Source organism: Stegostoma tigrinum, chromosome 25 (assembly GCF_030684315.1).
Source record: "Stegostoma tigrinum isolate sSteTig4 chromosome 25, sSteTig4.hap1, whole genome shotgun sequence".
NCBI classification, from domain to species: Eukaryota; Metazoa; Chordata; class Chondrichthyes; order Orectolobiformes; family Stegostomatidae; genus Stegostoma; species Stegostoma tigrinum.
In genome coordinates, this window is record NC_081378.1 from 52,941,888 (window position 1) to 52,969,528 (window position 27,641).

The 27,641-nt window shown below is 44.4% G+C and overlaps 1 protein-coding gene across 1 annotated transcript in view; it reads left to right on the top strand.

The window, feature by feature from the left end:
• LOC125463128 (dynein axonemal heavy chain 3-like) overlaps positions 1-27,641 on the top strand; it is a 556,635-nt gene that overhangs the window by 447,637 nt on the left and 81,357 nt on the right. The window contains 10 exon segments of the mRNA XM_059654753.1: positions 5,665-5,823; positions 7,961-8,068; positions 9,784-9,948; positions 13,343-13,527; positions 14,529-14,700; positions 16,048-16,181; positions 16,267-16,438; positions 20,796-20,999; positions 22,690-22,820; positions 24,343-24,535. Of these exon segments, the coding sequence (XP_059510736.1) occupies positions 5,665-5,823; positions 7,961-8,068; positions 9,784-9,948; positions 13,343-13,527; positions 14,529-14,700; positions 16,048-16,181; positions 16,267-16,438; positions 20,796-20,999; positions 22,690-22,820; positions 24,343-24,535 (1,623 nt within the window).

The following is a 27,641-nucleotide window of genomic DNA, read 5'->3' on the forward strand; positions in this document are numbered from 1 at the left end:
AAGATCCATCAAGACGGTTTCTTCAATAAACAAAAATACCAACATCCCTGGCATCCGTGCCATCTTTAAGGTTCTGTTTTGAACCCAGAGAGACAATGTCAGTCCAGAGACACCCAGCATGGTTTCTGATGTTTGCCCCAGACATGGCAGATGGGAGAATTGGCACCCACTTTGTGGGCAGGGTCCTGGAGCTCATGCTGGATAGGGCAGTGCATGGGTGCCCCAAGTGTTAACAGTGGAGGGCATGAAACCAGGTCATGCCAGCCTGTGGTTTGAGGTCGCCACCCTAGTTCAAGTAGTCTCAGCCATCTGGCAGAATGTCCAAGACTGTAGGAAGACAATCAGTGTCCTTCTCCACTCTGCTACTCTAAGTGACACTATCTTCTCTCATTCTATCTACCTCACACTCAATATGAGCATATCCACCCTGTTCTATTGTAACTACCTCCCACCAAGGCTCATACTCAACCACTCTCACTATTGCATATATCTTCCCTCTCTTGCCGTAACTCGCTCCAACTCCCAACATCACCAATCCTCATGCCCTCTGTGCTATGTATTCACTCACTCAGGAACCTCCTCCTGCACCAACAATAATAGCTGACCCAACCACAGACAAATCCTGTAACACCTGTCTCCCTCTCTCATTCTAAGAAGAAAGGAGCCCACATAGAACAGCAAGAATTAATACAGGTGGTGAATCGGCTGACACTGAGTTCCTAACCCTGTGATGAGAGGATCCTGATTCTACTGCTCTGAGCATGCCCTGGACTGGTACTAGAGGCTGCCCTACACTTCCTATGCCAGGACCCCCTTGAATCACAGCTATCACCCTTGATTTGACCAATAGCTCCTGATAAAAATAACAAATACCTTGGCTTTGTGGCTGCACTAAATAGCACAGCAATGAGAAAATAAGAACCTTACAGATGGATATGGATAGGTTAGGAGAGTGGGCCAAAATGTGGCAGATGGAGTTTAACATGGATAAGTGTGAGGTTGTCCATTTAGGTCAAAAAAATGGGAAGACGACCTACTATCTAAATGGAGAGAGACTTTGGGGTATTCCGGTGCACAGGGATCTGGGTGTCCTCATTCATGAGTCACAGAAAACTAGCATGTAGGTGCAGTCCAAGAAAACAAATGGTGTGTTGGCTTTCATAGCTAAAAGAATAGAATATAATGGTAAGAAAGTATTGTTGCAACTATACAAGGCTTTGTAAGACCGCTCCTGGAAATTATGTACAGTTCTGACCCCCTTATTTAGGGCAAGTTGTAGTGAGTTGAGGTGTTATGAGTAGAAGGTGGGAAGTGGGGATGAGGAGCTCATCAGCCAAGATCATACGGCAAAGTAGAATGCTATTTGCCCTTATTTCTTATGAACTTATGAATATGGCAGTAAAATGAGCCTGAAATCTCTGGCTGAGGGGGACAACGTGAGGCAGGAATACTGAGAGCATCCAGACAGGCTCAGATTGAGTGAGCACTATGGCAGCAAATGAAGATCCTGGAGATACAGCTTGGTCCTGTCTATGTGCTAGGTGTGTCCCTGAACAGACAGTGTCCTTGATGCATCATTACAATGCAAGATACCGGGGCAGCCTGAGGTGCAGAAGTCATAGATTAAGAGAGGTCAGCAGTGCAGAAACAGGTCCTTCAGCCTATCAAGTTTGTGCCAGTCAAATATGACCATCCAACTATTCTAATCCCATTTTCCAGTGCTTGGCTCATAGGCCTGTATGCCATGGTATTACAAATGTAAATCTAGATACTTGTTGAATGTTATGAGGGTTTCAGCTCTACTACTCTTACAGGCAGAGTTCCAGATTGCCACACCTGCTGGGTGAAAATGTTTTTCCTCACGTTTCCTCTGAATCCACGCCCCTTGTTCATTGATCCTTCCGTTATGGGGAAAAGCTTCTTTCTGTATATCCTGTCTGTGCTGCTCAGAATTTTACACATCTTAGTCACATCCCGTCTCAATCTCTAAGGAAAACAATCCCAGACTATCCAATCTCTCTCCATCACTGAAACTCTCCAGCCCAGGCAGCATCCTGGTAAACCACCTCTGCACCCTCTCCAGTGCAATCATATCCCTCCCATAATGTGGATTCCAAAACTGCACACAATACTCTAACTAAGGCCTAACTAACATTTTATAGTTTTCCAGCATAACCTCCCTGCTCTTAAACACTATGCCTCGACTATCCCATACGCCTTCTTCAGCACTTTATCCACCTGTTTCCTGATAGCTTAAGGGACTGGGTACATGCGCACCAAGGCCCCTTGGTGCATCCGAAGGTCCTACCATTCATCATGCTTTGTTGTCCTGCCCAAGTGCATCACCTCACATTTATCTGGATTGAGTTCCTTTTGCCAGTGATCAGCCCATCTGACCAGCCTGCCTATATCCTCCTGTAATCAAAGGCTATCCTCCTTACTATTTACTACCCCATCAATTTTTGTATAATCAGCAAGCTTACTGATCAACTCTCCTCCACCAGTGTCTAATTCATTTATGTGAAGCACAAACAGCAATGTACTCAACATTGTCCCCTGTGGGACCCCAGTGGGCACAGACTTCCAGTTGGGAAAAAAACGCCTCTCAACTATTGCCCTTTGCTCAACCAACTATGGATCCAATCAGCCAAATTTCCTTGGATCCCATGGACTCTTTCAGCATCCTGTAAGTTGATCAGAAATGGACCATGAGGGTGGCAGGTGTCACATACCATTGACCATGGTTATGGGCCGTGTGTACCTGATGCCCATGGAGTGTGTCATGAGATATTGGTGCTCAGTGTCCAGAATGGAGGTCACTCAGGGCCAGTGGTGAGCTGGTGTCGTTCATTATTCCATGTTGAGAATTCTTGACATTTCGTTTGATTGGCCTTTGGTAAGATCAGAATCTAAATATTAATGAGATGAGTTTTAATGTTAATAAGACAATTAACAAGCAATAACCCCCCTTAACTGGTAACTTAATGCTCAAAAATCTCATCACTTGGCAAAAGCCTAAAAGCTGCAGCAAGAATCTCCCACATAAAGATGGGTTCTCCCAGACTTGTGGCCCAAATCTGGCATACTTCTTGTCATTGTCCAAATTGCTCAGGTCCCTAGAAGATTCTACCCAATGTGACTTTATACAAACCTTACCTCCACAATGCTTCAAACTCAAACTCACAAACCTTATTAATCATGCAAATGTTGTAACACAAGGCAAAAAATTGGAAAGGCGTTTGCTCACATTTTGGTACGCTACATAAGCCACAAAAGACTTGGAAACAGAGAATAAAAGCTGAGTTTGTCAGTCCTATTTCATCTCATTAATAAAACATAATAACATGGTGGAACTGGAGAGTTCTGAGTGAGATATAAGAGCTGCAAAACAATAATAACATTGGATGATTTTAAAGATGAGTGAATAGGCTGCAATAAAGGAACTGGAACTGTTGAAAGATGACAACAGCACAGAGCATAACCAGCATTACCACCTAGGTCACACACTCAAAAATAACAGACTGTGGTATTATCTGAGTTTGTCTGGGAAGTGAAGTGGGGGCAAATAGTTAATGTGAGAGTGAGTGAAACATGGGAAACCTGATTGGAACAGAATGATAAGGAACTAGAGAGAAAAATATTGAACTGCGAAATGATAAACATTAGCAGAGAGATTGGGTCCAAATTGACTGGGCAGAGAATTCAGCAAACATATCACCAGAACAGCAGTGAATATATCTTCTAGATCGATCAATTAAACTCTGTGTCTGTTGGATCTCCAGTGTCCAAACTCGTCATGCCCCTGAGTCTCACAGAACCATGCTTAAGGTTCTCTCCATACTGTCTCCAGGTGGTCAGCCAATAAAAAGATTTTTCTGATCTTTTCAATTAAATTTCCCAAGCTGTTTTTAACATAATGTATCCCCCCTGAGATAACTCTATATTACCCATTTCTTCGGAAGGGATCTTTACAGCATAAATGATTTTGAAAACTTCCCTGATTGCAGAATCACAATCAGCCTATGCCTGGGCTCGGCATGAATGACACACAACTTGCATTCTTACACAAGACTGTTTAATATCTCTTTGGGCTCAAAGTGTTTATGTTACTTTAACCCATTTGAAGATCTGAGTATTCTAATGAAATTAGGAGCATATTTGTACACCAGCATGTGTATGTTAGCATGTGTGCATGTGTATGTTTGCAAGTGTACACATTCACATGTTTACATGGGTATATTTGTATGTTGTGTGTGTATTAACATGTGGGCATGAATGTTAGCATGTGTATGTGTGTACATTAGTGTGTGTACATGCGTGTGCATTAGCATGTGTATTCTACATGTTAATATGTGTATGTGTTAACATTTGTATATGTATGTATGGTATTAAATGTACATGTGTGTATATTCATGGTTACATGGCAAAATTTGTATGTTGTGTGTACATGAGCATGTGTACATGTGTATGTTAGTATGTGTACAGGTGTGTACGTTAGCATGTGTATGTGTGCACACATTAGAATCTGTATGTGTGTGTGTTAATGTGTATACGTGTGCATACATTATAATCCGAAACACAGGGGCACAAAACTTGCAGGTCCAAATTCCAAATGCTTGAGGGGAAATTACAGGCCCTGATATTTGCAGCAGTTGACAGGGAGAGACTGACCTGAGCTGGTCTCTCAGTTACTGCAGGTGTTTCTCTGCTGTTAAAGGAAAAGACTTATCTGAGCAAAGCTATGTTTGAGAAGGTGACCTTTACATAGATTGCAAGTGTGAGGTTTATTGTCTGTACTTGTATTTCTCTTCATGTTACTTATAAAGCTGTACCTTGATTTATCAATTATCTAAATATCAAAAAAAAACTCAATGAGTTATTTATTGCAATTTGTGGTAGTGTTTTACTGAACAGATTTCAGGTTTATTATATAAACCCATTAAATTGTTACATGGCTTCTTTTGGAATATTTTCCTGATACAAAAAACAAGTCACAAACAATTATAATTTTACCAAATTTTATTTAAGTCAATGTCAAATGTTGAGAAGAGATATTAATAAATGAGATCCTTTGTTTATTATTCCCAGTAAAAGCACATTACAATGCTGCAAGAATCTTTCAGCTTCACTCAAATTACTGAGATAACAAAGTGTGAAGCTGGATGAACACAGCAGGCCAAGCAACATCTTAGGACCACAAAAAGCTGATGTTTTGGGCCTAGACCCTTATGAAGCTTCACACTTTGTTATCTCAGATCATCCAGCATCTGCAGTTCCCATTGACATTGATGGTGTGGGTCAACTAACCTCTATACAGTGGTGATCTTTGCTGCATATAATTGGATGGAACTTTTTGCTTCTGTTTTATTGGTATCGCATACATCTGTTGGCATACAGAATGACTGTGGGAAGTTTTGGTGTTGTCTTAAATACATTAAAACAATCAATTCTCTTTAAACATGATAATAATCTGTTTGACAAATGGAAGAGTAAGTGACATTGAAATGGAAAAAAATTGTCTCTAATTTAGAGAAAAAAAAATCCCATTTGACTGTATCACCGAGGTTTTAATTGGCATAATAAGAATGACACACTTTGACATAATTGTGTTTGATTGCACCTTATGTCCTCCAACCAGAGTGTAACTGTGTGATTCTTCTGTAGGTTGAGTGTGAACAGAAGCTGAGTGTAGCCATGCCAGCTCTCAACGATGCTATCACGGCTCTCGACACACTGAAGGCCAGCGATATCACTCTGCTGAAGACCATGCAGAACCCTCCAGCAGGGGTGCGGCTCACACTCACTGCCATTTGTATCTTAAAGGTATCCCAGAAAGAACAAAGTCTAATTTTAATGAAAAAGTGTGTATGGCATTTTCACGAATTGCACGCTCCTACAATATGCCTGGTATGGTATCTTTGTGTGTGTTGAGGAATGTATGGGCTGATCATGTTACAGAATAGTTGTACTAGCAAGTTTTCATCATGCTAAGTTCCACAAGTGAATTCCAGAGGTGAAGTAAGAGTGACTGCCCTTGACATTAAGGCCACATTTGACCAAATGTGGCGTCAAGTAGCCTTAGCAAAACTGCAATTAATGGAAATCAGGAGTCAAACTCTACACCGGTCAGAGTCATACCTGGCATAAAGAAAGATGGTCATGGTTGTTGGAGGTCAGTCATCTCAGCTCCAGGACATCTCTGCAGAAGTTCCTCAGGGTAATGTCATAGGCCTAACCATTTTCAGCTGCTTCATCGATGACGCTCCCTCCACATCATTAGGTGAGAAGTCAGGATGTTCACCAATGATGGCAAGTTTCAGCACCAGTTACAACTCCTCAGATACTGAAGTAGTCCAAATGCAACAAGAACTGGACAATATCCAGACTTGGACTGAAAAGTGGCAATTTGGCATTACCTGGAACTTTTGTGGCACTAATGTCAATTTTGAACAAGAGTACCCAACCATTTCAGCTTGACATGCAATGGCATTACTGAATCTCTGCTATTAACATCCTGGTGATTACCATTGAGCAGAAATTGAACTGGACTTGGGATATAAATGGAATAGTTGCAACAGCAGGTCAGAGGCTAGGAATCCTGCAGTGAGTAACTCACCTCCTGACTCCCCAGAGTTGTCCACCATTTACAAGGAACAGGCTAGGAGTGTGATGGAACACTCCCCACTTTCCTATTTGAGTGCAACTTCAACATCACTCAAGAAGCTTAACACCATCCAGGACAAAGCAGTCCAGTTTATTCGCACCACATCCAAACACATCCATTCCCTCCGCTACTGATGCTCAGTAGTAGCATGTGTACTATCTACAAGATGCAATGCAGTGACACACCAAGGCTCCTTCTGTAGCACCTTCAATTGACTAGCCTTGCTGCCAAAGGTGCAGCTTTTATATACATTGCTGCTTGTCCTTCCCCTGAGACACAATCTGAACCTCTCTCTCTGGCCTCTGCAAAACTAGACCAGCACACTTTCATGTTCTGCAAACTAGTGCCTAACCCATAAATGGCCTCACACACCATTTTCGTCTCTTCACACGTGGTCAGGTTCACAGTGCAGGTGGTCAGCAGTACGATCCTCACATACAATGTAATATTGATGGGAAATATTTTACAAACTTTGCAGAAAAATAAAATCTCTCTGCATCTAATGAAAGCCTCCATAATATTATTTCCAGGAAAAATTGAATTAAGCTATCTGTAAAATACTTTGTATAAGTGTAATCCTATTAGTTTATGTCAACAAACTAGTGACTACATCAAAGGTATAATCCGTTACTTCGAATTCTTGAAAACTGTCATTCAGTCTCAAATGAATATAACGTCTACTGTTGTGAAGTCTATCGGCTCTGAAAACTCAACCAAACAGTGATAATGGCTACAGCCGTTGAAACAATCAATGGGGAAGAAGTGTTCATGTCAGAAAAGAGTTTCTGGCAATCAATGTTTTGGAGCAGCAGGACGTATTTTCAGATATTCTCATGTGTTGAAACCATACTTATGTCTGCCACAGCTATTTAAATAACGGCAGAAAAGATGACAACATAGACTGACAGGACATTTTGATACATTATCACTGCAATGTGCCATTTCGTCCACTGGGAAAGTGTGTAGTGCATGTGGACAAGTACACAAGGGTGGATCAGTGTAAGGGCCAACGTGCCTGAATAAGATCCCTTTAAGGAACCAATGCACTAAAACATCACAATACAGCACCGAACAGGGGCATTTGAAGGTGAAAAAACGCTTTACACATACATTTCAATATGATCCAGATGCCTTAGCAAGCCTCATTTTCTCCACAAAATGACAAGTTTAGTTTCATTTTAGCGAGCTTCTGTGAGAAAGTGCAAATCAGTTAAATGCATGTAAAACAGCAGAAACAAATCCATTTCTACATAGCAGTAAATAATTTTATGTCCAATTTCTCTCCACCTTCTTGAGGGAATTAAACCTGAGAAAAAAGTGGATGCGAATGGGAAAATCACAGATGATTATTGGCCCTCTGCAAAGAAGATGCTGAGTGATATGAAATTCCTGGAATCACTGAAGGTAAAGTCCACTGCAAATATAACTTGGCGGGAGTTTTAAAGATTGTGTACAATTTGGAGAGAACATAGACAGGTTGGTGCAGTTGGTGAAATTTAATGTGGGGAATTCTGAGTTAGTACAATTTGATGGGAAGAACAGGGAGAGTCAATTTAAATAAAGATACAATTATAAAACATGTGCAAGAGTACAGAGACCTGGGTGGGTATCTACACAATGCATTGAAAGCTGCAGAATGAGTTAAGAAACCAGTTAATTAAAGAGTACAGCATTCTAGGCTTCAATAAACGGTCACAGGGTGAAAGAGCAATGAGGTTATGCTGAACTTGTACAAGGCACTAGTTTGGCCTCAGCTGGAGTTTTGTATCCACTTCTGGACATTGTTCATTAAGGGGAAGGTGAAGCCATCGGAGAAAGATTCCCAGGAATGATTTCAAGGATGTGGAACTTCAGTGATGAAGATAGATTGGAGAATTGGGAATGTTTCTCTCGCAGAAGAGAGACAGGTTCAATTGAAGACTATTAACCTGAAAAGGAAGAACGTTTGGGGCGTGGGGACAGGGAAAAGGCAGAAGAATATTGCCAATTGCCAACGTGACCTCAAGTCAGGCTTTGGAGTGTGCAATGAAATTTAAAAAGCTCCCCCTGGGAGATTGATCACAGACAGATGGTTGGCAATCCTCACCAATGTGTTTAGAAGTATTCCTTTACTTCCTTGTAGCCTTTTGCCATTGTGTTGCTGCTAACAATCCAAAGAAATGGGAATAGCACAGGAGTGTAATACTGCCACAGTGCAGAAATTAGGACCAACAGTAATTGATTACTTTGAAAGGTGAGAGATAACTTTGATGAACCAGAATTCACATCAGACTTTACCAGTATCACAGTGAACTACAACTGCATGAAATGTGTTTGGAATGAAGAAATGTACTTTGTGAATAAGAACAAAGAACAAAGAAACCTACAGCACAGGAGCAGGCCCTTCGGCCCTCCAAGCCTGCGCCGATCAAGATCCTCTGTCTAACCTGTCATCTATTTTCTAACGGTCTGTGTCCATTTGCTCCCTGCCCATCCAGGTAGCTGCCCAAATATATCTTAGAAGACGCTAACGTGTCTGCGTCTACCACCTCCGCTGGCAACGCATTCCAGGCACCCACCACCCTCTGTGTAAAGAACTTTCCACGCATATCTCCCTTAAACTTTCCTCCTCTCACTTTGAACTCATGACCCCTAGTAATTGAGTCCCCCACTCTGGGAAAAAGCTTTTTGCTATCCATCCTGTCTACACCCCTCATGATTTTGTAGACCTCAATCAGGTCCCCACTCAATCTCCATCTTTCTAATGAAAATAATCCTAATCTATTCAACCTCTCTATTTGACTTGATAATTTTTTTTAAAAAGAGCCTTGTTATAAGGATGAGCTCCCATGCAGGAGGCCAGACTACATTCAATAATCTTCCCATTTTCTAATAATACTATTCGCTGAGCATCAATTAATGATTCTTTGATGATGAGTATGTTCACAGATCTGGGTGTGGGTGAAGATGTGTTTGGATGTAGAACTTGCCTGAGAGTACATTCTCACTTTTCATTTCACCAGGAAATGTCCCATCAATCTGAGCCTCATCCAGTTTCTGAACTGAACAGACTCTGCACAAAGTCTTTGCTTCCACTGTCGGTTCTGCTGCTTATCAGTGTTATGTTGTCCTCTTCACAGGACTTTGACAAAGACAATATCCCTGTGAAAGTGATAGCCCACATTCGCAGAGACTTTATCAGCAGTCCTGAATTTCAGCCATGTGTCATTCGGAATGTTTCCTCAGCCTGTGAAGGTCTTTGTAGCTGGGTTCGAGCCATTGAAGTCTATGATAAAGTTGCAAAGGTAAAGTTTACAGCAGGTTAAAGCTAGTTTATTTTATGTTGTGGTCCAGCAATCAGTAAGGTGACAGAAAATGTAACAGTCGCAGGTTGTGCACCAGCAATGCGTGTAAAGGTACCGAGCCTGCCTTCAAACATACCATTGCACTGATACATCCGTACCCGTATTGGAGACAGCTCAAACATAGACAATCTGACAGTCCCAAATATGTTTTAAGAAGAGACAACTCGTCACCAACCACAGCATTCACTGTTTCAGAAATAGTAGGAACTGCAGATGCTGGAGAATCTGAGATTATTATTATTTACCACAATTCACTGGACTCTGGGGTGGTTCCCGCAGAGTGGAAAACAGCCAATGTGATGCCACTGTTTAAAAAAGGAAGTAGACAAAAAGCAGGTCACCGTAGGCCAGTTATCATAGCTTCGGTAGTGGGGGAAATGCTTGAATCTATCATTAAGGAAGAAATAGCAAGATATCTGGGTATAAATTGTCCCATTGGGAACACCCAGCATGGGATCATGAAGGGTAGGTCATGTTTAACTAATTTAGTGGAATTCTTTGAGGACATTACTTGTATGGTGGACAATGGGGAACCTGTGGATGTGGTGTATCTGGATTTCCAGAAGGCATTTGACAAGGTGCCACACCAAAGGCTGCTACTTAAAATAAAGTTCCACAGTATTACAAGTAATGTATTGGCACGGATAGAGGATTGGTTGACCAGCAGAAAGCAAAGAGTAGGGGTAAAAGGGTGTTTTTCTGCTTGGCGGTCAGTGGCTAGTGGTAGGCCTCAGGAATCCGTGTTGGGACCTCAATTGTTTACAATTTACATAGATGATTTTGAGTTGGGGATGATGTGTGGTGTGTCAAAATTTGCAGATGACACTAAGGTGAGTGGTAAAGCAAAGTGTGCAAAAGACACTGAAAGTCTGCAGAGGGATATAGATAGTCTAAGTGAGTGGGCAAAGGTCTGGCAGATGGATGTTGGTAAGTGTGAGGTCATCCATTTTGGTAGGAATAACAGCAAAATGGACTATGTTTTAAATGGTAAAAAATTGCAGCACGCTGCTGTGTAAAGGGACTTGAGTGTCCTTGTGCATGAATCGCTGAAGGTGGGATTGCAGATGCAGCAGGTAATTAAAAAGGCAAATGGAATTTTGTCTGCCATTGCTCGAGGGATGGAGTTTAAAAACAGGGAGGCTATGCCGCAGCTGTGTAGGGTCCTGGTGAGGCCGCACCTGGAGTACTGTGTGCAATTTTGGCCTCCTTACTTGAGAAGAGATATACAAGCATTGGAGGGGGTGCAGAGGAGATTCACTTGGTTGATTCCAGAGTTGAGAGGGTTGGATTATGAGGAGAGACTATGTAGACTGGATTATACTCATTGGAATTCAGAAGAATGGGGTGAGATCTTATAGAAACATAGGTTGAGATTATGAAGGGAATAGATAAGGTGGAGGCAGGGAGATTGTTTCCACTAGCAGGTGAAACTAGGACTAGAGGGCATTGCCTCAAAATAAAGGGAAGCAGATGTAGGACTGAGGTCAGGAGGAACTTTGTCACCCAAAGGGTTGTGAATCCGTGGAATTCCCTGCCCAGTGAAGTGGTTGAAGCTACCTCACTGAATGTTTTTAAGGCAAGGCTGGATAAATTTTTGAACAATATAAGAATTCAGGGTTATGGTGAGTGATTGGGTAAGTGGAGCTGAGTCTCAAAGATCAGCCATGATCTTAGTAAATGGCAGGACAGGCTCGAGGGGCCAGATGCCATACTCCTGCTCCTAGTTCTTATGTTCTTATAACAAGGTGTAGAGCTGGATGAACACAGTAGGCCAGGCAGCGTCAGAGGAGCAGGAAGGCTGACGTTTCGGGCCTAGACCCTTCTTCGAAAATGTCTGAAGACGTATTTGACTTTACTCACTTTGCTGAGTTGTCCCGAGCTAAGACAGTTCTAAATTACTGAATCTTGGCTGTGCCCTAGGCCTTTCATTGCTAGAATGGGCACGGTGGCTCAGTGGTTATCACTGCCACCTCAGAGCGCCAGGGACCTGAGTTCGATTCCATCCTGGGGCAGCTATCTGTGTGGAGTTTGCACATTCTCCCCATGTCTGCGTGGGTTTCCTCCCACAGTCCAAAGATGTGCAGGTTATTTGATTAGATTCCCTACAGTGTGGAAACAGGCCCTTCGGCCCAGCAAGTCCACGCTGCCGCTTGAAGCGTCCCACCCAGACCCATCCCCCTATAACCCATACACCCCTGAACACTATGGGCAATTTAGCATGGCCAATCCACCTAGCCTACACATCTTTGGACTGTGGGAGGAAACCGGAGCACCCGGAGGAAACCCACGCAGACACAGGGAAAATGTGCAAACTCCACGCAGACAGTTGCCCGAGGCTGGAATCGAACCCAGGTCCCTGGTGCTGTGAGGCTGCCGTGCTAACCACTGAGCCACTGTGCCGCACTATGTGGATTGGCTAAGCTAAATTGCCCATTGTGTTCAGGGAGGTGTAGGTTAGGTGGGTTGTAGGGGTGGTGGGTTGCTCTGAGGTTCATTGGGATTTGGGCCGAAGGAGCTGTTTCCACACTGTAGAGATTCTTAAAAAAAATGAATGACACAGATAGTTCCGCAACAGCAGCTATGTCAGTTCTAGACAAGGCTTGGTAAGGGCATCCGTGATTGGGATCTGGTTTCTGGGAGTGGAGGTGTTGGATGTTGGGAGGGGGATATTGGCTGATGGGGGGGTGATGTGTGGGAGAAGGGCTGTGAAATAACTCCACAGAGGCCCATATCCCAACACCAAGTCTCCCTTTATTTATATACGAACTGTACTTGATTTAGTAATACTACATCATTCAGAGTCAGGTACCAAAGTGTCGGTATCTTGATACTCGCCCTTTCTTATATGTCAGCCAGGGCTCCCTGATTGGACCAGATTAACAGCCCCAATCAGGGAACTCATAATTCTATGGTGTCCAGCTGGCTGAGCTCATTCCAATCACCACAGGGTGTTGGGTATTGGGAGAGAGTAAATTGGGTGATGAGAGGGTGGAGTTTCAGAGAAGGGATGTTGGGTTATGGGAGGGAAGTGTTAGAAGGGGTACCGGACATTGAGATTGGGGTTATTGGAGAGAGGATGAATGAGAGTGCGCTGGGAGGCGGGTGTTGGAAATGTGGTAGTGGTGTTGAGATTGTTGGGAAATTTATATGTGGTGATGGTGTTGGATTTTGGGAAGTTGGTGTTGGGTGTTGGATAATAGCAGTGATAAGGGTGGGAATGTTGGGAGAAGAGTTATTGGATGATGGAGGTGGGATTGGTTGGTGGGAGAGTGGGTTTTTGGATGTTGTTCTGGGAGCATCTGGAGTCTGCTATGTGAATGTTTGCCTCTTTCAGATTGTTGCCCCTAAGCGGAGGAAGCTGGAGGAAGCTGAGGCAGAGCTGAAAATCCAAATGGAGAAATTGAATAAAAAGAGGTCAGAGCTGACAGAGATTAAGAGTAAACTAGATCTCCTTCAGAACCAACTCTCTCAAAAACTCACTGAAAAGAAGCAACTGGAAGAGAGCATCAAACAGACAGAGTAAGTCTCTTTAATCCCTGAACATCACTCAGCGTACTGCCTTAAAGCACTTTATGTGTATGTGTGCATGCGCGTGTGTTTTTCTGTGAGCATGATCTCCAAAAAGCTTGATCATCTCCTCCTTCTTTATTTTATTTAGTTCCCAATCACCAGACTGGATCGAGCTCTAAGTCACTATTATTCTGACATTGGAAAACATTAAACTTGTGATTTGCAGTAAATGGCCTTTTCTTTATCTGTAGAGGATCTTAGCTATCACTGAGAGGAAAGTACATCCTCTAACATCAGAGGTTCTTGTGGGCCAGGTATCTCAGTCGATACCTCACTGTGAGGCTGAGGCAGTGCTACATTGTCAAAAGATGCCATTCTGGATATGAAACATTTAACCACAGCTCCCATCTATCTCCCACTGTATTTTTTGTGAGAACTTGGTATGCACAAATTGGCTTTTGCATTGCCTATGTTGCAATGTTAACTGTAAAGCAGTTTAGGGCATCCTGCATTTTTGAACGGTCCTGTATAAATGAATATTCAGCTGTCCACCATCGCATGGTGTCTGGAAAGTGGATCGTGTGATAGTGAATGAGAATTCTAAGGTGGAGCTCTAGTTTCCAAGCATTGGGACTGCTCGGATTGGGACTCAAACATGCTACACCCTACCTCTTTGTCAAGGCCAGACATTTGTTCTGCCTTCACACTGTGGTCTCTCAGTCTCCAGCATGATGAATAATACATGAGCAATGACTGCCTTCAGATACGTAGTCCAAAAATCTGCAATCTCCAGCCTCACACCTCTCTGTCACAATGACACCATCAATAGAAGCTCAAACACAATTCAGGAAAGGATGGAAGAAACCAAATGTGTTCTATTGGTGGTGAGGGCTGGGGGAGCAATGCTGTCAAAATGATCAGTGTCTCACTGTTGCCTCAGAGGAATCTTGTGGGTTTGCAGTTTCTGTCTTGTCCCCTGTCCCTGTTCACGGGCTCCAATCTGATTTCAGGCTGAAATTGGAGCGAGCTGAGAAGCTGATCAATGGCCTTGGAGGAGAGAAAGAACGGTGGACGAGTATTTCAGAGCATCTGGAGGCGACATACCAGAGTATTATTGGCGATGTTTTATTAAGTGCCAGTGTGGTGGCATACCTTGGCCCCTTCACACCTGAATTCCGACAGGTAAGGTAGGCCGGCAAAGCCTTTTAATTTCAACAGCAATGCTCAGTGTGATTCAATGTGTGAGTGGGAAGAGGATGAGGAATAACATTTAGCTTCTGCATTTGAGAATGGACTTTCTGCTTACCACACACAGATTCGACCTAATCAGTGCAGAACCATGACTGACGCAGCTTACAGGATAATGGAGGCGTTTCAGTTCCTCACACCTGTACCAGTATGGTTCCACCATGTCCTAGGGACAAATAGGAGGCAAATATCACGCTGCCCCTCTTTCCCAGAGTGATTGAGAACAACATCAGTGATTCTATACCATCACAATATAAATGTTCTCAGTCTTCACTGCTTGCTTGCTGCTTTTGGTCGGAGTTACTGACATCAGCAAGGGAGGGTGTCAAAGTGATGTGTCCACCAGCAGGATCCAAGTAACCAGGACCCACCAGCCTAGCCTCCTTGAGCCTCTTCACCCCTCTGACCTGGAAAGAAGATTTCAGTCTTCCCAATTGGAGAAAACTGTGGGTTATCCCAATGACAGAAAGGCACTTTGACAGTGTGGATAGAATGGAGAGGTCAAGAGTGGTGGTAGAGCCATCGATGAACAAGTGCAATCCGGAGCCAGTGTGTGGGGATGATGTAGACTCCAACCTGTTTCCTACCTTGTAATGTGTGTTGTGAGGCAGCAGCTGTTGCCTACAGTTCTGAAAGGGTTAATGTTGACACTGCTTTAAGATCCACCCAATCTGATGATGACATATAGACTTGGGTGGAGATAAGGCAGATGATCTTATCTTCGTGAGGAGTGTGGAACCAGATCCACAGATTTCCTCGTAGTCTTTGTGGCAATGTCTAACAAATTAATGCAACTTGGCCTTAGTTCATCTACCTACACTTTTGCAATTACCTGCACCTTGTTGAGATAGGAGCCTCTTCTTATGAAGACTCACTAGTCTTTGTTCCTCTATTACGGCAAACCAGAAAGACCCTTAGGCTCAGTCAACCAATAAAGGTTGCCGGCAGTATCTTCTTACCCACATCCAGAAACATCCACTCCCTTTACAATTGACACTCAGCAGCAGTGTATACTATCTCCAAGATACACTGCAGAAATTCGCCAAGGCTCCTTTAACTGCACCTTTCGAACCAACAATCACTTCCATCTAGTAGGACAAAGGCAGAAGATACATGGTAACACCACCCCCTGCAAGTTCCTCTGCAAGCAACTCATCATATAGTGCACATGTATGCACATGGAGCTTTGCCATGAGCAGCTGCTTAATCTGTTTCCAATTGCAGGAACCTGAAATCTTGTAAAGATTTCATCTGTTGGGTTGGTGTTCATTTCCTTTGCAGAATGTTTTGGGAGAATGGTTGGATATGTGCAAACAGAAACAGATCCCCGTCTCCAGTGTCTACTCCTTATTGAATACATTGGGGGACCCTGTGAACATTATGGAGTGGCAACTGCATGGACTTCCACGGGACACGTAAGTATTTTTCTCCCAAAAGATCTGCCAGGAACGTCAGAAGTCATTGGCCTCAGCCTCTAAAACAACTTTCCTGTCCCCTCAGATTCTCAGTGGATAATGCCATCATCGTGACCTCAGCTCAGCGCTGGCCACTCATGATTGACCCCCAGGGTCAGGCTAATAAATGGGTCAAAAACATGGAGAAAACCAACAAGCTTCATGTCAGCAAACTGACTGAGTCTGACTGTGTTCGAACCCTGGGGAACTGCATTCAGGTAAGGATCCTGTATTCTGTTGTCTGGCCAAACCTCTTCCAGGTGAATCTTCACCAGATCTGAGAGCTCTTAAGAGTGTATACACTCACTGTCCTGTCACTGTCCGACCCCTGGACTGGCCTTTCACAGGGATCAGTTGGAGAGTAGAAAGTGACAATAGATTTCAGAACTTACTGTTTTACTCCTTGTCAACCGAGAAGCAGGGGTCAAAGATCATCCAGGAGTGGGAGGTGGATAGTTTAAAAATACTTCAGTATCTCTGTCTTGATTTATCTCCCATATGTTTGTTATAAATTGAATTCTAACCTTCAGGACCTGGGTCATTAGGTCTCTAGATTAACCATAAATCATTTCAGTTCACACCCTAATTAGTATGAGACCCTAGCATGTCCATTCCAACTAACAGTGGGTATCACATTGACAAACCTCGTGACTCAGGATAAAACAATGAGTTATATTTATTAAGAATTAATAGCCAAAGGAAAACCATGTGAGTCAGGACAAAACTATGGGTTATATTTATAAAGAACTAATAGCCTAAGATTTTCATGCAATTCATTTTTGGGTCAAATCTTTTCAGAATATTTGAAATGTACACAGTATCCACAATGACAGATATTATTTGTCAGGCACTACCCAAATATACCCAGCTCCAACATCAACATGTCCCATAACCTTCAGGACCTGGGTCATTAGGTCTCTAGATTAACCATAAATTATTTCAGTTCACACCCTAATTAGTATGAGACCCTAGCATGTCCATTCCAACTAACAGTGGGTATCACATTGACAAACCACGTGACTCAGGATAAAACAATGAGTTATATTTATTAAGAATTAATAGCCAAAGGAAAACCATGTGAGTCAGGACAAAACTATGGGTTATATTTATAAAGAACTAATAGCCTAAGATTTTCATGCAATTCATTTTTGGGTCAAATCTTTTCAGAATATTTGAAATGTACTCAGTATCCACAATGACAGATATTATTTGTCAGGCACTACCCAAATATACCCAGCTCCAACATCAACATGTCCCAAAATATTTATTCCAAATGTATCAGAATGGAAAACCCTATCACATCTGGACAATATCCAGTTTTGGGTTGATATGCAGCAATGACAATTCACACTATGGAAGTGCCAGACAATGACCATCTCCAACAAAAGACAGCCTTTACCATCTCCTTTTATTAGCAATGGTATTACCATGATTGAATTTTCTACTATTACCATCCTGGGGTTAGCATTGACCAGAAACTAAACTGGACTTCCATATAAATACAGTGGCTACAAAGGTAGGTCAGGGGCTAGGAATCATGCAGTAACTCAGTCTTCCGATCCCCAAAGTTTGTCCACCATCTACAACGCACAAGTCATGAATGTGCTGGAACACTCCCCACTTGCTTGAATGAGTGCAGGTTCAACAATACCAAGAAGCTCAACACCATCCAGGATCAAACAACCTGCTCGACTGGCACCACATTCACAAACATCCATTCCCTACAGCACCTTGAAGTACAACAGTAACAGGATCATGAGAACACCTCTACCTCCGGATTCCCCTCCAAGCCCACTCAGAAATATATCACCTCTCCTTTACTGTTTACTGTGCACCCCGAGGACAGCAGCAGTGCAGTAAAGCAGCTCACCACACCTTCTTCAGGCCAGTTATAAATAGACAATGAATGCTGGCCTAGCCAGTGACCGCCAAAACCCCTGTGCAAGAATGAAAGAAAACTGTAATAGAACAAAAATAGTATTCTCCAACTGATAACATCAATAATGCTGGGATTGTTGAGGCTTTACAACAGATTATACAGATTATTGGAGACCCATTTTATATCTTGCCCTATTTTTGTTTTGATGATAAGTCTGTGAATTGTTGCTGAGGAAAATAAATGGTAAATTGATGTGATCGAAAGTCACGCAAAGCAAGGCCAACAGAGATGGTCTGGTACATGTGAAGCTTTGGGATACAGAGTATCTCATTAAATATCACTGCTTAAAGTTGTAGTCCCACCTTAAAAATGTGAAACTTCTAAGCAAACATCACGCCCAGAGTTGACCCCAAAGACGAACCGCCTTCTACCTACCCATGAGATAGTGGGAACTGCAGATGCTGGAGAATCTGGGATAACAAAGTGTAGAGCTGGATGAACAAAGCAGGCCAAACAGCATCAGAGGAGCAGGAAGGCTGACATTTCAGGCCTAGACCCTTCATCAGAAATGAGGGAGGGGAAGGGGGTTCTGAAATAAACAGGGAGAGAGGGGGAGGCAGATAGAAGATGGATAGAGGAGAAGATAGGTGGAGAGGAGACAGACAGGTCAAAGACGTGGGGATGGAGCTAGTAAAGGTGAGTGTAGGTGGGGAGTTAGGGAGGGGATAGGTCAGTCCAGGGAGGACGGACAGGTCAAGGGGGTGGGATGAGGCTAGTATGTCGGAGATGGGGGTGGGCCTTGAAGTGGGAGGAGGGAGGATAGGGGGGGGCGGAAGGACAGGTTAGGGAGGCAGGGACGAGCTGGGCTGGTTTTGGGATGCGGTGGGGGAATGAGATATTTTGAAGCTTGTGAAGTCCATATTGATACCATTGGGCTGCAGGGTTCCCAAGTGGAATGAATTGCCGTTCCTGCAACCTTCAGCTAGCATCGTTGTGGCACTGCAGGAGGCCCAGGATGGACATGTCGTCTGAGGAATGGGAGGGGGAGTTGAAATGGTTCGCGATTGAGAGGTGCAGCTGTTTATTGCGAACCGAGCGTAGGTGTTCTGCAAAGCGGTCCCCAAGCCTCCGCTTGGTTTCCCCAATGTAGAGGAGGCCACAATGGGAACAGCAGATACAGTATACCACATTGGCAGATGTGTAGGTGAATATCTGCTTGATGTGGAAAGTCTTCTTGGGGGCTGGGATGGGGGTGAGGGGGAAGCTGTAGGGGCAGGTGTAGCACTTCCTGCGGTTGCAGGGAAAAGTGCCAGGTGCGATGGGGCTGGAGGGGAGTGTGGAGTGGACAAGGGAGTCACGGAGAGAGTGGTCCCTCCGGAAAGGGTGAGGAGGGAAAAATGTCTTTGGTGGTGGGGTCAGATTGTAGATGGTGGAAGTGTCGGAGGATGATGTGTTGGATCCAGAGGTTGGTGGCATGGTACATGAGGACGAGCGGGATTCTGATTTGGTTGTTATTGCGGGGAGGGGGTGTGAGGGATGAGTTGCGGGAAATGCGGGAGACATGGTCGAGGGCATTCTCGACCATTGAGGGGGTGAAGTTGCAGTCTTTGAAAAACGAGGACATCTGAGATGTATGGGAATGGAATGCCTCATCCTGGGATCAGATGCGGAGGCAAAGGAATTGGGAATAGGGGATGGCATTTTTGCGGGAAGGTGGGTGGGAGGAGGTGTATTCTTGTTATCTTCTACTTACTAATTGCTGATTTCACCCCATTCCTCAACTACTCCATATATAACCACGCACTCATTAAACAGATCGAGGAGTAATCAATCAGCAATTAGTAAGCCCAACAAAATCAATGATGAAGGGTCTAGGCCCGAAACGTCAGCTTTTGTGCTCCTGAGATGCTGCTTGGCCTGCTGTGTTCATCCAGCCTCACATTTTATTATCTTGGAATTCTCCAGCATCTGCAGTTCCCATTATCTCCAAAATCAAATGTTAATTTATTTCTTTTCAGACCCAGATATCAGGAACCGAAAACAAAAATCAAATCAGTTAGACAACTTTCAGACTCTCTTCACCACCATTTTTCTCTCTTCCTTCAGATGGCTACAAACAGCTAAAAATAGCACTCAATTTAACAAGCATGATAGGTGTGTTTGTGGAATTTGTAATAAGTTAGTGATTCAGCATTATATGCCAGCCAGGTGCTTTCCCCCACACACCTCTCAACCTCTCCCAGTCTAGGGTTCAGGTTCTGCCTCAGTTCCCGCAGTTGGGAATTTCACATGGACCTCGGAAGCCATGGTCTTGTAGCTCCTGTTAACATTGAGCCTTTCCTGATGAGGAGTATGGATTTCCCTCTGCTCTGGCCCCATCGTCAACTTAGAAGTGGAAATTAAAAGCATCGTCCAGTGGACAATGTGACCCACCAGTACTGCAGCTCTGTTTATAAAGTGCTGAAATTGATACAGTATTTGTCGGTTCTGATTAAATGCACTGAGTAAGAACCATCTGAATCATATTGCAACACTGTCAGAGCCATCAAAGACTGACGTTGAGCCAATCAGACAAGATGGTGCTCCAGTTCAGCTCAGAAGGGTACAGGTAGAATGTACCAGCTGATGTGACCATTCTGGTTTCTAACATTCCCTATCTTAACACACTGTCTAAATTATTCATTTCTATCTTCTAGTTTGGAAATCCAGTTTTAATTGAAAATCTTTCGGAAGAGCTCGATCCCATTCTGGAGCCATTGCTGCTGAAGCAAACTTTTAAACAAAGGGGGATGGACTACATTCGCCTCGGAGAAACAGTCGTACAATACTCAAAAGATTTCAAGCTCTACATGACCACCCGGCTTCGAAACCCCCATTACCTCCCAGAGGTTTCAGTCAAGGTAGACCCATCAATCAGTTCACCTCAAAACAGAGACAGCCGGAGTTGGTTTGGTGCAAAAATCAAAACATTGGTTATTCCTTATGAACATTTCCAACAGACCTGAGCTTGTGAATCCCTCCAATTAGTCCTGTCAGCTGTTACAGCCAGAGGGATATAGAACAGAAGCCACAAGCTGGGGAGCCTGTAGACCTGTCACCTACCCTTTCTCCTACTATGTGGGCCAGCAGGATCCAAGTATGGGAACGTTGCCCTGTCAGTGTCTTTAGAAATGCCTGCTAAATACAGGAGTGTAGTCACAGCTGCATTTGCTGATGTGGCAACTGCAAAGGGCCTCTCCCTACATCTCCACATACGGGTCAGCAACACAACAGTGCTACTGGAGCTGGTTCACCTCAAGGGTGTGGCAGTGCTTATGGAGAAACAAATGGAGTTGACATTTGGGCCCGATATAAGGCTTCTTCTAAACTGAAGAGAGAGGTAGAAACATGTCATGTTTTATAATGTCAGAAAAGGAGGAGAAGAACATGCAGATAGGAAGGAAGGTTAGGGGAGGCTAGAGGGTGAGGGACGTTACAGTTCACAAGCGGCAGTCTGCACCCCCAGTCGCAAACCATTTCAACTCCCCCTCCCATTCCTCAGACGACGTGTCCATCCTGGGCCTCCTCCAGAGCCATAATGATGCTACCCAAAGGTTCCAGGAACAGCAACTCATATTCCGCTTGGGAACCCTGCAACCCAATGGTATCAATGTGGACTTCACAAGCTTCAAAATCTCCCCTCCCCCTACCGCATCTCAAAACCAGCCCAGATTATCTCCACCTCCTTAACTTGTCCATTCTTTCTCCCACCTATTCCCTCCTCCCACTCAAACCTCACCCCCATCTCCTACCTACCAGCCTCATCCCCGCCTCCTTGACCTGTCCATCTTCCCTTGACTGACCTACCCCCATCCTAACTCCCCACCTGCACAAACCTTTACTGGCTCCATCCCCGCCTCCCTGACCTGTCTGTCTTTTCACTCACCTATCCGCTCCTCTCACCTCAACCCTCCAACCCCACGTCCAGCCTACCAGCCTCATCCCTGCCTCCTTGACCTCTCCATCTTCCCTTGACTGACCAACCCCCATCCTAACTCCCCACCTGCACTCACATTTACTGGCTCCACCCCCACCTCTTTGAAGTGTCCGTCTCCTCTCCACCTATCTGCTCCTTTATCCATCTTCCATCCGCCTCCCCCCCGTCTCTATTTGTTTCAGAATCCCCTTCCCGTCCCCCCTTTGTGAAGAAAGGTCCAGACCCAAAACGTCAGCTTTCCTGCTGCTCTGCTGCAGCTCAGCCTGCTGTGTTCATCCAGCTCGACACTTTGTCATCTCAGATTCTCCAGCATCTGCAGTTCCTACTATCAAAGAGGAACTTGTACCTGTTTCCAACGCGCGCCATTAGCAGGCAGTGAGAGTGGGAGAGATTCCTGCTCAGCCACAGCTTTGGGTGTCATTGGAACCTCAGCCAGTGCCGTTCATAGCTCTGTGCAACATCCATGTAAAAGTGGGTGTTGCCACAGCAACTATGTCACTCAAAGTGATGTGTAACTCACCACCACCTATACTGTGTTCTTTCAGAAAGGAAGCATTCACATTTGCAATGGGCAGGCACGGTGCCAACTCAAAGTGACATCTTTGCCTTTTCAGGTCACTCTCCTGAACTTCATGATAACATCGGTCGGTTTGGAGGACCAACTGCTGAACATCGTCACGGCAAAGGAGAAACCAGAACTGGAGGAAAAGAAGAAAGCTCTTTATCTGGAAAGAGCACAAAACAGGTACTAATGGAAACAGCAGCATCAGATCCAGAGTCACAGCAAAGAATGTGTGCAGTCATACTGTCACGCACTGAAACCAAACCAGATGCTGGCACAAAAACGTTAAGTTTGACAAGGTTTGTCACCTGAAACAGTGGTAAATGTAAATGATTCTTAATCGTTTTACACAAGTTTTAGCATTGATAAGGAAGCAGATCGCTTAGAAACCTGCAATGGGTAATGTGAGCTGCATAGAGCTCTGCTTCAACCCAGCTTGAGGAAGACACTCAGTCTGGGCGCTGATCTTCACTGAGCACTTACTCACCCTGGAGGTGCTGCTGTGGACATTCACTAGAGTGGTCAATTATAGGCGTGAATTCCTTAAACCAGGCTTGTATTCCACGGAGCTCAGTGGGAGAGCTAATTGAGGTGTTCAAGATGTTTAAAGGGATTTTAAACTTTATGGAGGCAAACAGATTTGTCTGGTCACAGGGTGCAGCACAAAGCAGTAGAATTTTATCATTACAAATTGCCCAATTGAGAAGCTCAGAGTGAAATCACGAAGCAATTTTTCACTGGCAAGTATAGGAACTCCCTCCTCCTCCTGTGGATACATGGGAAGACCTTGGCCTGATTAAACTCAGTCATAGCTGAGAAACATTATCCTTAACCTCTGACATGTTAGACTATGGGACATAAAATGTAGAAGCAGACGTAGGCCATCCAGCCCATCCAGCCTGTTCCACCATTGATTACAAACATGGCATATGTGATCATTCTTAACTCCACTTTCTTGCCTTTTCCTTCTAACATCGTAACCTTCAGGTCTGCTCATGGGGTTCAACAATTTAGGGGTCTAACCCTTGTCCCCATATTACAGGCTGCAACTTGTTGCTCATGATTCCACATTTCCCTTTCACACCGACTTGAAACCCACCTTATTTATTTAATTAATTATTCATTCCATTCTTCCTTTTACCTCCCCTGCCTTCTACCCAATCACAGTCTTCCCCATTGTCCCTACATTCACCCACTTTTTCTGAATCTACACTGGGTTAAACCCTGCTACATCTCAAACTTTGTTTTTGACTTGGATGACCCACCATCATACTGAAGCATGAGCTGGAGTTTTGAGTTGGGTTCAAGAACATACATCTTTCTAAACATTCCAAAGAAGGGTCACCAGGACCTAAAACGTTAACTTTGCTTTATCCCCAGACTTGCTGAGTTTCTTCAGGAATTTCTGTTTTTTTTTCTCATTTCCAAGTATCCATAGTTTTTGCTTTTACCATTATGTCTAGTCCTGAGGGCCCAGGTAATAACTTAGTGACTAATGCTGTTCCCAGTGGGTAAGTTCCCCTCTGTAGGCCACAGTTGAAGATGGAGGAGTGGGGGCAGTGAGGAGGAGACTATAGCGTTTCACTAAAATCCAGCCCATCAGCATTAGGCCACCTTATCTGAATAAAGTATGGCCCATTTCCTTCAACCCCTATCACCACGTGTCTGCTGACTGATGCTACTTTCAATGCTTTGTTCTGCTCAGGAAGCTTCTAAAAGAAACCGAGGATCAGATCTTAGAGGTGCTGTCCATGTCACAGGGGAATATCCTGGAGGATGAGCGGGCCATCGATATTCTATCATCTAGCAAACAGCTCTCGCTGGAAATCCTAGAGAAACAGCAAGTCACAACACAGACAGAGAAGCAGATTGATGAAACCAGGGATGGCTACAGGCCTGTGAGTCCATTGCTCATTTGGCATTCTAGAATCTTCTATGCATTTCCAGTTTAGAAGAATTTATTTGCCCAGCGATTGATGTCAGATTGCATTGTGTTTAATCAGACAGTTGATGAATGTTGCAGCGTCTTGTGAAAGTAAAGATATATAGGAACATAGGAATGAGGAAAGGGAATAGGCAACTCCACCCTTTGAACCTGCTTCAACATTTAACACGATCCTGGCTAATCTTACTATAGTCTCAACTCCACTTTCCTGACTGCTCCCCTTCATCTTGCTTTTCACCAGAAACACATCAACTTTTTTCTTGAATCTGTTGATTGATTCTGCCTCCGCTACACTCTGGGGCAATGAGGTCCACAGATTCACAGCTCTCCGGGAGAAGCAGTTTCTCCCCATCTCAGTTTTGAACCTATCTCCTCTCACTCTGTATCTTTGATCTCTTGTTTGAGACTGTCCCACAAGGTAAACACTATACCGGATTTTGTAGTATTAAAAATGAATCTGTTTCTTAGTGAGATAATTGATCTCAACAAAGCTCTGAGTCCAGAGCTATGCAGAACCCATGGAAAAAACCTTATGGAAACCCCCGGTGATCATTATTGTTAGCTTCCTGCCTCTGAGCCACTATTGGTCCAACTTTCTCTTGAATCCCATGAGCTGTTAATATCCTATACAGTCTTCTCCATGGAGCCCTATCAAAAGCCTGGCTAAAATCTACCAAGATTGTATTAAATACACTACCCTCACTGGCCTTCCTTGTCACCTCAAATTTCAATCAAATTAGTCAGATGCGACTTTCCTTAACAAATCCATTTGGCTGTTTTCAGTTAATCCATATCTTTCTAAATGACAATTTATTCTGTCCTTCAGTTTTTCACAATAATTTGCCCAACACTCGGGTTAGGCTGAATTACTCGCTCAATCTCTCGTCTTCTTAAACAATGTTATCTGTTCTCTAGCACCACAGTCACAGCCAAGAAGATTGGAAAATGATAGTCAGAATCTCCTTTGCTCCTCTCCTCCTGGGATACATTTCAGCCGGCCCTGGTGATTTACATTTCCAAAGATATAAATAAGCTAATATTTCCGCATTAATGTCGTTATTCATCTCTAAAGATTTACACTCCTCTCCCTTAAATATCATGTCATCCCTCACTTTTGTGATGACACACACAACGTATTCATTAAAAACAATTCCTGTGTCAGCTGGCTCCACACGCAAGTTATCTCTTCAGTCTCCAATCAGGCTGACTCCTCCCTCAGTTACCCTTTTGTTCTTAATGTATTTCTGAAACATCTTTGCAATTCCTTGACAACTTCTTTGGCTTAGCCAAACTCGTCCTCACCCTCAACAACTTCTCTTTCAATTCCTCCCACTTCCTACAGACAAAGAAGGGTGGCCGTGGGTACCCGCATGGGCCCAAGCTATGCCTGCCTCTTTGTAGATTATGTGGAACAATCCCTCTTCCGTACCTACACTGGCCCTAAACACCACCTCTTTTTCCGTTACATTGATGACTGTATCGGCGCCGCCTCGTGCTCCCACAAGGAGCTCGAACAGTTCATCCACTTCACCAACACCTTCCAACCCAACCTTAAGTTCACCTGGACCATTTCCAATACCTCTCTCTCCTTCTTGGGCCTCTCTGTCTCCATTTCCGGCAACCACCCGAAACTGATATCCATTTCAAGCCCACTGACTCCCACAGCTACTTAGAATACACCTCCTCCTACCCACCTTCCTGCAAAAATGCCATCCCATATTCCCAATTCCTTCGCCTCCACTGCATCTGCTCCCAGGATGAGGCATTCCACTCCCATACATCTCAGATGTCCTTGTTTTTCAAGGACTGCAACTTCCCCCCCCCCCCAGTGGTCGAGAATGCCCTCGACCATGTCTCCCGCATTTCCCGCAACTCATCCCTCAGACCCCCTCCCCGCAATAACAACCAAAACAGTAATCCCCCTTGTCCTCACGCACCACCCCACCAACCTCCGAGTCCAACGCATCATCTTCTGACACCACCACCAAAGACATTTTTCCCTCCCCACCCTTATCTGCCTTCCGGAGGGGCCACTCTCTCCGTGACTCCCTTGTCTGCTCCACACTCCCCTCCAGCTCCACTGCACCTTGCATGTTTCCCTGCAACCGCAGAAAGTGCAACACGTGCCCCAATACCTCCTCCCTCACCCCCATCCCAGGCCCCAAGAAGACTTTCCACACCTGCACATCTGCCAATGTGGTATACTGTATCTGCTGTACCCGTTGTGGTCTCCTGTACATTGGGTAAATCAAGCGGAGGCTTGGGGACCACGTTGCAGAATACCTTCACTCAATTTGCACTAAACAACTGCACCTCCCAGTCGCAAATCATTTCAACTCCCTGTCCAATTCTGCAGACGACATGTCCATCCTGGACCTCCTGCAGTGTCACAACGATGCTACCCGCAGGTTGCAGGAACAGCAACTCATATTCCGCCTGGGAACTCTGCAGCCCAATGGTATCAATGTGGACTTCACAAGCTTCAAAATCTCCCCTCCCCCCACTGAATCCCAAAACCAGCCCAGCCCGTCCCCGCCTCCCTAACCTGTCCTTCCTCCCACCTATCCCCTCCTCCCACCTCAAGCCCCACCTCCATCTCCTACCTACTAACTTCATCCCGCCCCCTTGACCTGTCTGTCCTCCCTGGACTGATCTGTCTCCTCCCTACCTCCCCACCTACACTCTCCTTTACTGGCTCCATCCCCACCTCTTTGAGCAGTCTGTCTCCTCTCCACCTATCTTCTGCTCTATCCATCTTCTATCTGCCTCCCCCTCTCTCCCTACTTATTTCAGAACCCCTTCCCACTTCTTAAGAAGGGTCTAGGCCCAAAACGTCAGTTTTCCTGCTCCTCTAATGCTGCTTGGTCTACACCTTGTTGTCTCAGATTCTCCAGCATCTGCAGCTCCTATCTCTTCTTTTCATACTGTCTCTTTTCCCAATTTCCTTGTTAATTTCACCTTTAGATTTTTCATACTCCTCCAGGCTTCCTGCAGTTTTGAGCTTTTGGCATCTGATACTAGCCTCCTTTTGTTTTATTTCACCTCTTTATACAATTATG